Here is a 12,432-nt window from a genome sequence, read left to right on the forward strand (position 1 = left end):
CCTAAATAACTGTGCTTTCTCTTCAGCCCAGAAAGCTGCTGAAAACCACATGAAGCAAAAGGCATGCGGTGACCAGTGCTAACTGTCACTGAAGAGGCACAAGATGGGAATTGAAGATACTATGGTTACACTGATGCTTGGCGGCAAAAGGAAAATAAAAACAGTTTTCACCTGGCAGGCAGAGCAGATAGCAGTGTTTACATCGATTAATTTCTGCTGCCCCTCTGGAGAAGGTAACCATGCCTGTATAAATTACAGAAGGTAAAGTTTTATTTTTTCTTTTCAAATGTTTGTCATCACACATACAAACATTATTTTTTAAAGGAGGAAAAAAAAAGGGTAATGTTTTGAAAAGAAAAATATTATAGTCTACATAGCTGTACTATGTAATAAATTCTGTACAGTGTATAATAAATTATGTGTAAAGAAATGTAACTTCTCAGTTATGTCTGATATCTCTCAGTAATATGGATAACGATCACAGGGATGAAACCATAAGTTTTCTCTCTAATGCATCTTTTCAAGAAGTCTTTTTCAACTTACAGACCAAATGCAGGAGTTTTAGGTAAGAATAGCATATGACTGTTACGAAATGGACTTTAGACAACCTTGGGCACACTTAATCCTTACTATTGTTGAATGCTTTCATTGTCCATATTTAATTCTTGTGCAACATTTCTGAATGTATTATTTATTGCTTTTAAACAAGCAACCTGAAAACAGTGAAGTTCATATAGTTCTCGGTTCTCGGGAAGCCTGGCGAAGTTTTTAAATGACTAATCAAGATAGCATCACATGGATACTGTAGCACATGACAGCAATTTCAAAACCACACCTCAGAATCTGGGGCAGCCAAAAATTCACCAAGAAATGTTCCAATCTTTACCTCCAAAACTGAATGAACAAAATGCATCTGAACCTCATTCTCCAAAACATTTTGCTCAACACATCCCACAAAGAATGAGGCAGATAGCTTACCAGCCCAAAGCTGCGAGCAACTGAGAACACAGCTTGTCATATGGAAGGTGCCTTATGTAACTTTATACCTCATCGGCTCTGCCTACAACATGTATTTCTAACGGCCCTTCTTCCGTCATGAAATGCCAACACTAAGGTTATCTCTTCTTCAAATATCACTGACATATGGGGTAATTTAGAAGTGCATAACACATGATCCTTACACATCTGTTTCACAAACAAAGAATAAGTAGATAAGGAGAAAAAGCCAGATAGCTTAAATGACACATAATTTACGGCAATTATTAAACATACACTGATTAAAAGGCATATGGTCTCAAAAAGTATAAATATCTGTCCTAAATGTTTACAGAGTCAGAAAAAACCTCAGGTGCATGATACCTACAGCCCTGCAGAACCTGGGAAAGATTAATAACTACCATAATCATCCCCTTTTCTGAAAAACACCCTTCTTTTCCTATAGCACAATCAAGCAACACATCAAAATGCCAAGCCCTGGTCATGCTTTGTAGCACTAATAGAGCAATTATATAAACTATTCCTCTTACTCTTACTCAATCAGCAAACTCTGCAAGACCAAGTGCTCATTATTTTTTTGTTTTTCTACTTTCTCATGTAATTTTGTCCCTAGCCAGCCAAGTGCTCTTATTTCTCCAGAATTCAAACCACCACTTACATATGCAGTTACATGCATTTCACAAAGTCTTAAACACCTAATCAGCAGGGTTTTTTTTTTAAAAAAGTAAATTTTTATGAACACACTACCTCTTTAAAACATTTTACATTGTAACAGCCTTTTTTTATCCAGTCTGCTTTTAACTAGGGGTTTGCATCTTTAAAGGTCCCTTTCAATACAAACCATGCTATGACTGTGAACCAGGGCATATATTTCATACTTGCCCAAAACTGCCAACAGCCCAAAGCAAAAAAGATAACTAAGAAAAGCATCTAGGATCCATAACTGATTCTTGAGGCAGGTGGGAGGAAGAACATTCACTCTTTGCATACAGACATACTTGCTGCCTTTGGCATACCACAGGATTTACTGCACTTCTGTATAAATGATCTAGTAATGCAAGCAACAAACATTTTCAGCATGATCTATGTGAGCTATCAGAAGCCCTTTAACTCTTTAGCTTTATTGATCTGGTGATGGACTCCAGGATTTCCTTCTCTGCAGTTGAGTTAGCTCAGGCTGAAGACAAGAAGGCTAATGATATAAAAGCAGAACTTTAACTTGCAAAGGGCAGTAGTGAAAAAGGCAAGTAATTTTTCTGCTATGAGCATGCAGAATATTAACAATAAATCCCAACTCCAGTACATACAAATCTCCATTCCAAAATGAAGTCTTCCTCATTTAGCACTACGGTGATTAAGTCTAATATTCACTATTACCGACAAAAGTAGTTTTAAGATCTGACTAGTGATAAGGTTAAAGGAAAGGATTTCTGTGTGAGAAATGGCAAGACAACAAAATTAAGATAAAAGGCATAACTCTTAAGAGGAATCGAATAATTCATGAGTAAAGTAGGTCTATTTTTTACATTCATTTGCATATAAATGTTTTGTGTTATTGCTAAATGGTAAGTAATTTCATGCTGTTAGTGCACACCAATGTTTTCTCTGCCAAATAATAATGCTATTTGATCTGCTGCAATGTTCTAGCTTTATACATTCAAATATGCAGTGTATAATACATTCCTGTGCAGCCATAGAAGATTTAAACAACTAGCATGAAGCCAGTACTGAAACCAGTACATTGTACAAAGCAAAAACTGTTCTGTTTTGTTTTTTAACCAAGCTCTATTCTACACAAATACAGATTCCCTGAAGAAGTATTTTGCTAATTCACAGGGACTTTACTAAGTTCTTTGTTCAAGGAAAACTTTAAAGCATCCAAAAGTTATTTGTGAAGTTTTTAAAATACTCTTATTTCCCCTGAACAAAATACTTCCTGCTTTAAGGTCTCCTTTCAAAGAATATTTGAAAACGTTCAGAATCAAATGAAACAAATTTAATCTTCACGCAAACAACATGTACATGATATATTGGAGATATAAAGCAGAAAAAAAAATCCTCATACATCAATGCATTGCAGTGATACATCAGGTAAACTAGACCATTTTCTTAAAGATGGAGGAAGAAATCTTCAGCTTCAGTCTTTGTATTCTGCAGGCAGTGAGACAAAGGGTAGTAAGTTCTCGGAAAAATATAATATCAAGGAGACATAAAATTTAGAGTTCATGGACTCTTAGCAAAATATGGTCATGCCCAGTTTTGATAAATGAAACTCCATCTCTTGACAAACAGATGATGGATAAAGAATTGCATGTATTTCTTTGCTTTCTGGAACACAGTTAGGTATTTCGGGAGCTACAAGACCTCCAGATGCACTCCAAACCTGAAGACTGACTGATACAGTGATATGCTATTATCTAAGTAACATGTTCTTCAGTATGCATTTCTCTTTTCATAAGCACCACCTCCACCCTTCCTCAATTTGCTTTCTGTTGGCATTGCTTATTCACATCCACTTCTTAAAGCAACCATCAAAGAAACAAGGCTCATCACATCTTACGTGTGAAGGTCTGCTACACTAGTGTTTACTGATGAAATGTAAACCAGTCTTCGACTAGCTTCACCAACACACACATACTCAAAAGGATCATGTTGAGGCTAGATCTGGCTGGTAATTTTTATAACTGATGAACAAGTGTATGTTTTATTATCTGGAAGTAGCCTGGAGAAAAAAAAATGCCAAGGTACTTAACTCAGTGCAGTTTCTCCTGTATCTCTAGAGCTGGACATGCAGTTTCTTAGTTCACCATTTTTCAACCAGGTTTGAGATGTCAATTATTTTTTGAGTGTGAATTATTTTTTGAGATTTTGTCAGTATGAATAAACATGCACATCCACATCAAGCAGGAATCTACCTGTTGGTGCCACCAGTGTGATCTCCATTTCATGTCCTGGTTTGAACAGAAAGGGAAGGACAAGAGACGTGCCTTGCTGGAAACAGAACAACTCTACAGGCATATATCCGTCATGGTGGGTTCTCAAGGAGTGATTGAAAACCATGCAACAAACTCTTAGCAGCAATGAAATACTATCACAGACCTCACTACCTCTTTCTTTCGAGCAGAAAGGACATTTCATTTATCTTGCCCTTTCTGACATACAGATTTTATAAAACACAAAACTGCACTGAGGCAAGACAATCTATTGAACATGCTCCCACCTTCACAGACTGAAGGATAGAGGGAAAAGACAAACCACATTAATTACATTGCCTGCTCTCTCCTAGAGCACATTCACCTTCAGTGATGGTATGCAGTATGATTACCTCCATCATTATCAGCAAGTGTGACCTGCAACAGCAGTAGCAGCTGGGCAAAATCTTTATTCCTTCTTCAACTGAAGCACCACAGGAAAAGAAAACCTGTGAATCTCACCCCCAGGATGATTGCTCTCCTGTCAAGAGCATAGTATGGCATGCTGGCAGCCAAAAGAGACTCTACTGAGATGGATAGCATGGGCCACCATTTGTTCTGTGATCAGCTAATGAACACCGGAGGATCCATTTGTTGCAAGTGCTTATGACAGGAAGAGAATACTGTGGGAAACCATAGCCACCCACTCACCTTCTGTCAAATCAATAAAGAACATCCTTTAAATACTGCTGTCAATCATAACTGGTTCCCAACTACTATTGCAGCAGTTTGTCTATTTAGCACTGTTCAACGGCCTCTGCCTGGGTTAAGAAGGTCCCATGCTCTCTCCGTTAACAGCCAAATATGCTTGTTCAGGCTCTTCACTTTCCTCCAGGAAGAAAATGTTGCCCAGTGAACTACAGGTGTGCAACATAAGCAGCTGGGTTGCCGTTTGCCATATCCACAGCTGACAGGGCAGAAACTGTGAGTAGAAGTTTACACCAAAAAATTGCTGGGAAGGGAGGCAGGAAGAAAGCAGCTAACAACATTGCAAAAGCTTTCCTCATTCATGGCAACTCTCCCCTGCAGAGTGAAAGCAGGAGCAAACAGTGAGAGATGGTTCTGTCCCCCTCAATTGTCCTCAATACCAAAAACTGTTTAGGTGGTCACTCACTAACTCAAACAGAATGGAGAGCAGAATCAGAAGTGACAATACTTTTGCTTTTTAACAATTAGTTTAAAATCAATCAGAGGTTGTGTTTGCAAGGCAAAATTAATGTTACTACCCGTACCCCATCACTCCACCCATCATCTCCAGCATCCAAACAGATGTTAACTCAGTTGGATCTTACACTTGTAACTCATGCCAAATTCCACCATGAAACGTAAAACTCCAGTGAAACATAAAAAATAATCAGATAATTTTCATTAAAAAACCCACCCTTGCACAGTGGCTACCTGCACTAGCAGTTACCCTGCATTGGAAAGTCATAAGCTCAAAGTTCTCCTAAACAATACAGTCAATGTTAGAGGCTAATCGGAAGAATGGGCAGGCACTAACCAGGACAGATACTTACTGATGCAATAAAAAAAGGAATGTCTGTAAGTATAGGACCAGTATAGCCGAAAGGATTGTCTCTGAATTAAATTTCCTAAGAGGTTTATCTGATTCATGAACAATAAATTCCAATTAACTCCACTAAAATCAATATTAACAATCACATTTTGTATCCCTGAGGAGCGATCAGAAGCCAATTGTGAGACCGCAAAAACCTCAGCTTAAATTAGAAGCTGTGATATGAACACATGCTATTGTGTTTCAGTGATGAAGTTTTCTTTAAGATGAACTCAAAAAAGCAGACACCACTGTATGTGTAACAAAGGACCAGCAAGGCTGAGACCTGCTGCACGAATTAAGGATGCAGTGTCAGCCTTCACTACAAATTCCTTATTTTATATTCCACTTAGTTCCATACGCTTTTCCCTAAGATAAGTGAGCTACAAAGACAAGTTGTGTTTGTTTGTCTAAAGACAACATCTGTAATTACATAACCAGGAAAAAAAAGATATTTCAGCTAATAATTTTTTTTTCCCTGGGAAAATAGGTGATTTTTGAAAGAGCCACAATCTGTCTCCCTGTGTTCCTGGGAAAAATGGTTATCAGTGTTCCCCCTAACTAAGATTTTGTCTCAGTTAATTAAAATATTTACTTTCTTGTTTCTTTTTGCACTGTCTGATGAAAAAGTACTTTCAGAATAACTTTTTTAATGTTCCCTTCTATATCAGTAGCATGCTTTTTTTAGGATTGCATCCTTTCTGTTGTTTAAAAAACAAATAGATGAGTTAATGTATTGCACTGAGCCACTCTGCAACGTTATTATAAACAGTACTCTAAAAAAAGAATCTAAGATGTGTTTAAAACCAAATGTCTTCCTTTATGTACAAGCTTTTGTTCTCTTTTTTCTTTTTCTTTTGCATTTTTTTCACTCTTTTCTCTTCACTACCCTTCACTATCTATCTCCCAAGGATGCCACAAAAGGATATTCAGAAAAGCTGCTCCATACTGAGAATCTACAAGCCTTTCTGAAGAGTCTTTCAGCCTGCCATCTTTGATTGCCTCTACTGGGATTCAGCTTTCTTAAAGCTGCTTTTGAGGCTTGGAAAAGTAGTATGCATTAAAAATCAACAAAACACCACTTTAGGTAGTCAAGTACATCTTAGTCGAACTGTTCGCAATCCTTCCTACAGTGGAGAATGCAGACAGTGTGCCCAATCTATCACTAATATTTACAGGCACACATGAAATTTTCGTAAGAAGGGTAAAGTCAGCCCAGTTATGCATGACACAACCTGACTGAAAAGACCATTACCAAAATCCTTCTGTATGCTCCATCAAAGATGTATTATTTGCACATAAGATAATTAATTCCATATTTAAACCTTCCTGCTGTGAAATACAAGAAGCTATGTTTCAGCAACCTTAAATAATCATCTAAAACATAATTTGCATGAAAGGATCAATGAAAAATGACATGGTTACTATCTGGACATTTTGTTTGTAAAGGGCAACCGGCACTCAATTACTGCAATCACATATATAACTGTTTTGTATTTCAAACCAAACCCAGTCCAGCTCTTTTGTGATTTCAGATAAACTTTTCTTCTATAAAGACAGCTATGCAAGTCTTAAATTTCTGACACCAATTAATTTAACAAGCACCAGCCTATCAGGAGATTCTTTATTGTGCCTCTGGTTTAAAATGCTAAATTGCTTAAACATTGTAAGTCAGGAGTTTCTTGAACTACTTAGTCTTTAGGACTAGAAATGTGAATATACAAACTGAATACGGAAAAACGGTTCACTCTCTGCCCCTTTTTTCCCCAAGAAGTTTACCAGTGCGCAGAGCAAGTCTACTGCTTCCAAGATAAGCTCCTGATGGCCAATTCGTGTGACTCCAAGATCTTCCAGTTCTTGATGAGTAATGCGTAGTAGCTGGTCACCACTAATCTTCTCTCTCTCAAAGTTCTTTATATATTGCTGCAGGCAATCATCAAGACCTGTATAAACAGGATGGAAGAAGGGAAGACAAAAGTTAGCAATATTTTGTACTGCCAGAGGAAGTAAAAATGGGCTGGAACCAAAAATCAAGCCAACGGAGGACATTTGCCCTATCTTTAAGAGAAGTATTTCAACATCACAAAAAATTTAGTGCTACCCAGAAATCTTAAAATTTGGAGAGCTATGTCAGCTGTGGCTTTTCCACCCGTGGACAATACCAGCTGCTCCTGAACCCCGAAGAGAGTCCTGAATTCTTGTAGTAAACTGCACTATGAATGCCTATTTGGCAGCCCCTAATAGCAGCTATGTTAGTAATGCCTCCATTGCATCTGGGAGGGGAGAGAAGAGGGAACAATGGAAGGGAGGAAGACTTGCATCCTTTTCTGGGTCCTGTGTATCAACAGATGCTGTTAGTTATTACAGCACTGTAAGAGACTGGAAACAAAGGAAAGCATTTGTGTCAGAGACAAATTCTAAGAGAATAATGAGAGTGTGATTATGCTTCATGCCATACATTCAGGAGTGACTAGCTGTCAGCACCTCTTAATCATGCTTCCAGCATACCTCCGCCATGGTAGGTCACATGGCCAGGAGGGGATGCTGCAGATGCACTCGCTAGGAATCTCTCCTCACAGGACGCTTGACTACAGTGCCCCATGCAGTGAAACACAAAAACAGCAGTGCCACATCTTAGCATCTCTCCTACTCCAAGACCGTTCATACACTGCTGAGCCACCTGAAAGTTCACAGATCATGCCAGCCCCTAAAATAAGCTGCAAAGAGCTCTAGAGAACAAGAAAGGTGGTAGCACTGTGAATGCGTAAACTGGGCAACAATTGCAGCAGCAGATCCAGCTCAATGTACCTCAGTTTAGAAAACGTACAGTCACTCACAGCACACAAAAACTTACTGAGCATGAAAAGCCACTAAAATCAAGACCTGTGTGTGCTCCCCAGAACTGAGTAATTGGGGAAACAGGCCCATCATGCCAAAAAAGATCCTAGAAGTGCATGCCACATATTTGCACAGGATGAGTGCAGGGTTGTGCAGGACCAGGTCCTGCTTTGGAGGCTACCCCTATCCTAGCTATTCAGCTTGATTATCAGTCTAACACAGCTTGATTATCAGTCTAACAACATGTAGCTGACTACACATTTTTGCCTGGAGCAAAGAGCACTGCAAAACATGGGATAATCCATCATGCCTCTCTTCCTCATCAACCTTTGCCTAAGAGTGCCAGACCAGTACGGGGAAGCTCTGCAGCATGTGCATCCCTGTGCCAAGGGGATAAGGAAGACTCTTGGGTATTTGGTGGTCCACCTAAAATTTCTGTCTCAAATACCTTCTGATGGATCAGCATGACTCCTACCAAGTGGCAGGATTTGACAAAAACCTGAATGTGTTAATTTAGCTGCTTCTTGAGAGACACCACTTTTCTGATGGTTGTCTTCAAAAAATCCTAATGTTGAAAAGACATCTGCTCGTTAGGTTGCAAGGAAGTGAGAACATTTTTATTGGCTAATAAAAATGTCTGGAAAATCTGAAGATACACAAGGAGGAAGTATCGATCTGACTGCTGAGCCCCAGCTGCCTCATAAAAAAACCCAGCTTATAGCATAAAGCTTCTCTGAAACTGGCCACCAAGCATTTTTGATTCTCATTCAACCCTTTTAGGGTGTAACCACACCTCAAGAGAGACTTACACAAGGAACACCTTGGTACTGCAGGCAGGGATGCTGCAGTGCCAGGCCAGCCGGCCATTGCTGGCTTAGCTCTCAGGCAAGTGTGACCCCACACTCTGTCCCTGCTACAACACACCAGCACAATCTTCACATGGCTTTAACTTCTAGAATTCATACACCGAAACTAAACTACACGCAAACACACTGTAAATCAAATGCTCCAGGCCTGAGACACAGGAGCAGGTCTGTAACTTAAGCTGCTTCCAACCACATCCTTCCAAAGCCACCTGATTTCCTGCCTCCAAAACAAAGCCACTTAAATGTCTAGGTTAATCAAGCATTTGAAGCTATGCCTTCCATTCACTTCCCTTTCTAATCAAATCATTGTTCAAATTGTTCTTCAAGAAGGAAATCTTAAAGGCACAGGAGCAGGACATCCCATGGACCAAAAGACAAATCAGTAGGGAAGACTGGCCTGGTTGAACAGAGAGCTTTGGCTGGAACTCAGGAAACAAAAGAGTTCATGACCTCTGGAAGAACGGACAGACCACTCAGGAGGACCACAAGGATGTCATGAGGTTATGCAGGGAGAAAATCAGAAGGGCCAAGGCCCGGCTAGAACTTCGTCTAGCTACTGCTGTAAAAGACCATAAAAAAATGTTTCTGTAAGTACTTTAGCAACAAAAGGAGGGCTAAGGAGAATCTCCATCCTTTACTGGATGTGGGGGGAAACATAGTGAGAAAGGATGAGGAAAAGGCTGAGGTACTTCATGCCATCTTTGCCTCAGTCTTTAACAGTAGGACCAGTTATTCTCCAGGTACCCATCCCTCTGGGCTGGAAGACAGGGACGGGGAGCAGAATGAAGCCCCCACAATCCAAGGGGAAACGGTCAGTGACCTGCTACACCACTCAGACACACACAGGTCTATGGAGCCGGGTGGGATCCACCCAAGGTACTGAGGGAGCTGGCGGTGCTCACCGAGCCACTTCCCATCATTTATCAGCAGTCCTGGCTAACCGGGGAGGACCCAGGTGACTGGAAGTTGGCAAACGTGACACCCATCTACAAGAAGGGCCAGAAGGGGGATCCAGGAAACTACAGAGCTGTCAGCCTGACCTCAGAGCTGGGGAAGGTTATGGAGCAGACCATCTTGAGTGCCGTCATGCAACGCGTACAGGGAAACCAGGTGATCAGGCCCAGCCACCAGGGGTTTGCGAAAGGCAGGTCCTGCCTGACCGTCCTGATCTCCTTCTGTGACAAGGTGACCTGCTTAGTGGGTGAGGGAAAGGCTGTGGATGTTGTCTGCCTGGCCTTTAGTAAAGCCTTTGACACCATTTCCCACAGCATTCTTCTGGAGAAACTGCCTGCTCGTGGCTTAGACAGGTGTAGTGTTTGCTGGGTAAAAACCTGGCTGGATGACAAGGCCCAGAGCGGTAGTGAATCAAGTCACATCCAGTTGGCAGCTGGTCATACATGGTGTTCCCCAGGGCTCAGTACTGGGGTCACTTCTCTGTAATACTTTTATCAATGATCAGTGGGTGAGGGGATCGAGTGCACCCTCAGCCAGTTTGCAGATGACACCAAGCTGGGCAGGAGTGTTGATCTGCTGAAGGGCAGGAAGGTTCTGCAGTGGGATCTGGGCAGGCTGGACTGATGGGCTGAGGCCAATTGTATGAGTTTCAAGGTGAAGTGCTGGGTTCTGCACTTGGGCCACAACAACCCCACACAACGCCACAGGCTTGGGGAACAGCAGCTGGAAAGCTGCCTGGTGGAAAAGGACCTGGGGGTGTCGGTCGACAGCCACCTGAACATGAGCTGGCAGCATGCCCGGGTGGCCAAGAAGGCCAAAAAGCATCCTGGCTTGTACCAGAGGCGGTGTGGCCAGCAGGACTAGGGAAGCAATCGTCCCCTTGTACGTGGCACTGGTGAGGCCGCATCTTGAACACTGTGTTCAGTTTTGGGCCCTTCACTGCAAGAAAGACATTGAGGTGCTGGAGTGTGTCCAGGGAAGGGCAACAAAGCTGGTGAAGGGTCTGGAGCACAAGTCTGAGGAGCAGCTGAGGGACCTGGGGCTGTTTAGCCTGGAGAAAAGGAGGCTGAGGGGAGACTTTATTGCTCTCTACAGCCACCTGAAAGGAGCCTGTAGGCAGGTGGGTGTCAGTCTCTTTTCCCAAGTAACCAGGAATAGGACAAGAGGGAAGCGCCTCAAGTTGCACTAGGGGAGGTTTAGATTGGATATTAGGAAAAAAAAAATTCTTCACAGAAAGGGTTGTCAAGCATCGGAACAGGCTGCCCAGGGAAGTTGCCCAGGTTAAGTCACAACCCATAGACATATCTAAGAAGTGTAGATGTGGCACTTAGGGACATGGTTAGTGGTGGACTTGGCAGCGTTAGGTTAATGGTTGGGCTCAATGATCTTAAAGGTCTTTTTCAACCTAAAGAATACTGTGATTCTATGATCAGTCATATGCATAACATATTAACAAGGAACAAAAATGGTGATCAAGGAATGATCATGTATCGCATCTTGCCACACAGCCTGGTTCTCAGATATGCTTAACTGGCTTGTGAGGAGCTAAAAATTGTCCCCTAATTCTCCAACCAAAAAAATACAAATGGCTAAACTCTACTAAAGCTTTTATTCTCCTCACTTTGATTCCTCTACAGGAGGTAATGAATTATCAGAACCACCAAGACTGATCCATAAAATGACTCAGTTGCAACACATATGCATGGAAAAGAGAACAGGAGCACTCACTAAGGCCGAAACAACAGAGCCTGCTACTTTGTGGGGTGCCCCACGGTATTTTTGATATATTTTCCTTTCGTACTTAAATAATGAATACTCTGCCTTTGACCTTAGAACTGCTTGTTAATCAAAAGTAATGTTTCACTGTAGACCAACACAACACATGCATAATCAGTGTGATGTACAAGGTGAAGATCTTAATTTCTCTCTTTCTTGCTTCAGAACATTCAAAGACCATAACAGTCCTGCACATTCCCAAAAAATTTCAATGTGAGCCCTCAGTTCATGCAAATGGTGCCATCTCTCTCTTACATGCTAGGCAATGCTCATTGTTAGCAAACGGACAAGCAGCAATACAAATCAGATAGTCTTCTCTGCCTGACACCTGAAAGTAAGGCCATTTACCAAGTCCTAGTGAACTCATTTAGACATTTAAATTTAGGTTGCGAAGGGAAATAATTTTTCTCAAATCTTCTTGAATCCACTTTACTAGTTCACACACACACAAAATACCATTATCTTCAATTATCTG

The 12,432-nt window shown here is 41.1% G+C and overlaps 1 protein-coding gene across 5 annotated transcripts in view; it reads right to left on the reverse strand.

The window, feature by feature from the left end:
- The window catches only part of CNKSR2 (connector enhancer of kinase suppressor of Ras 2), a 220,746-nt gene that overhangs the window by 174,227 nt on the left and 34,087 nt on the right, over positions 1 to 12,432 (reverse strand). For all 5 annotated transcript variants that reach the window (XM_037378111.1, XM_037378110.1, XM_037378109.1 and 2 more), the window contains exon 2: positions 7,303 to 7,466. In XM_037378111.1, coding sequence (XP_037234008.1) covers positions 7,303 to 7,466 — 164 coding nt within the window. The remainder of the gene's footprint in view (positions 1 to 7,302; positions 7,467 to 12,432) is intronic.

Source organism: Falco rusticolus, chromosome 2 (assembly GCF_015220075.1).
Source record: "Falco rusticolus isolate bFalRus1 chromosome 2, bFalRus1.pri, whole genome shotgun sequence".
Lineage (NCBI taxonomy): Eukaryota > Metazoa > Chordata > Aves > Falconiformes > Falconidae > Falco > Falco rusticolus.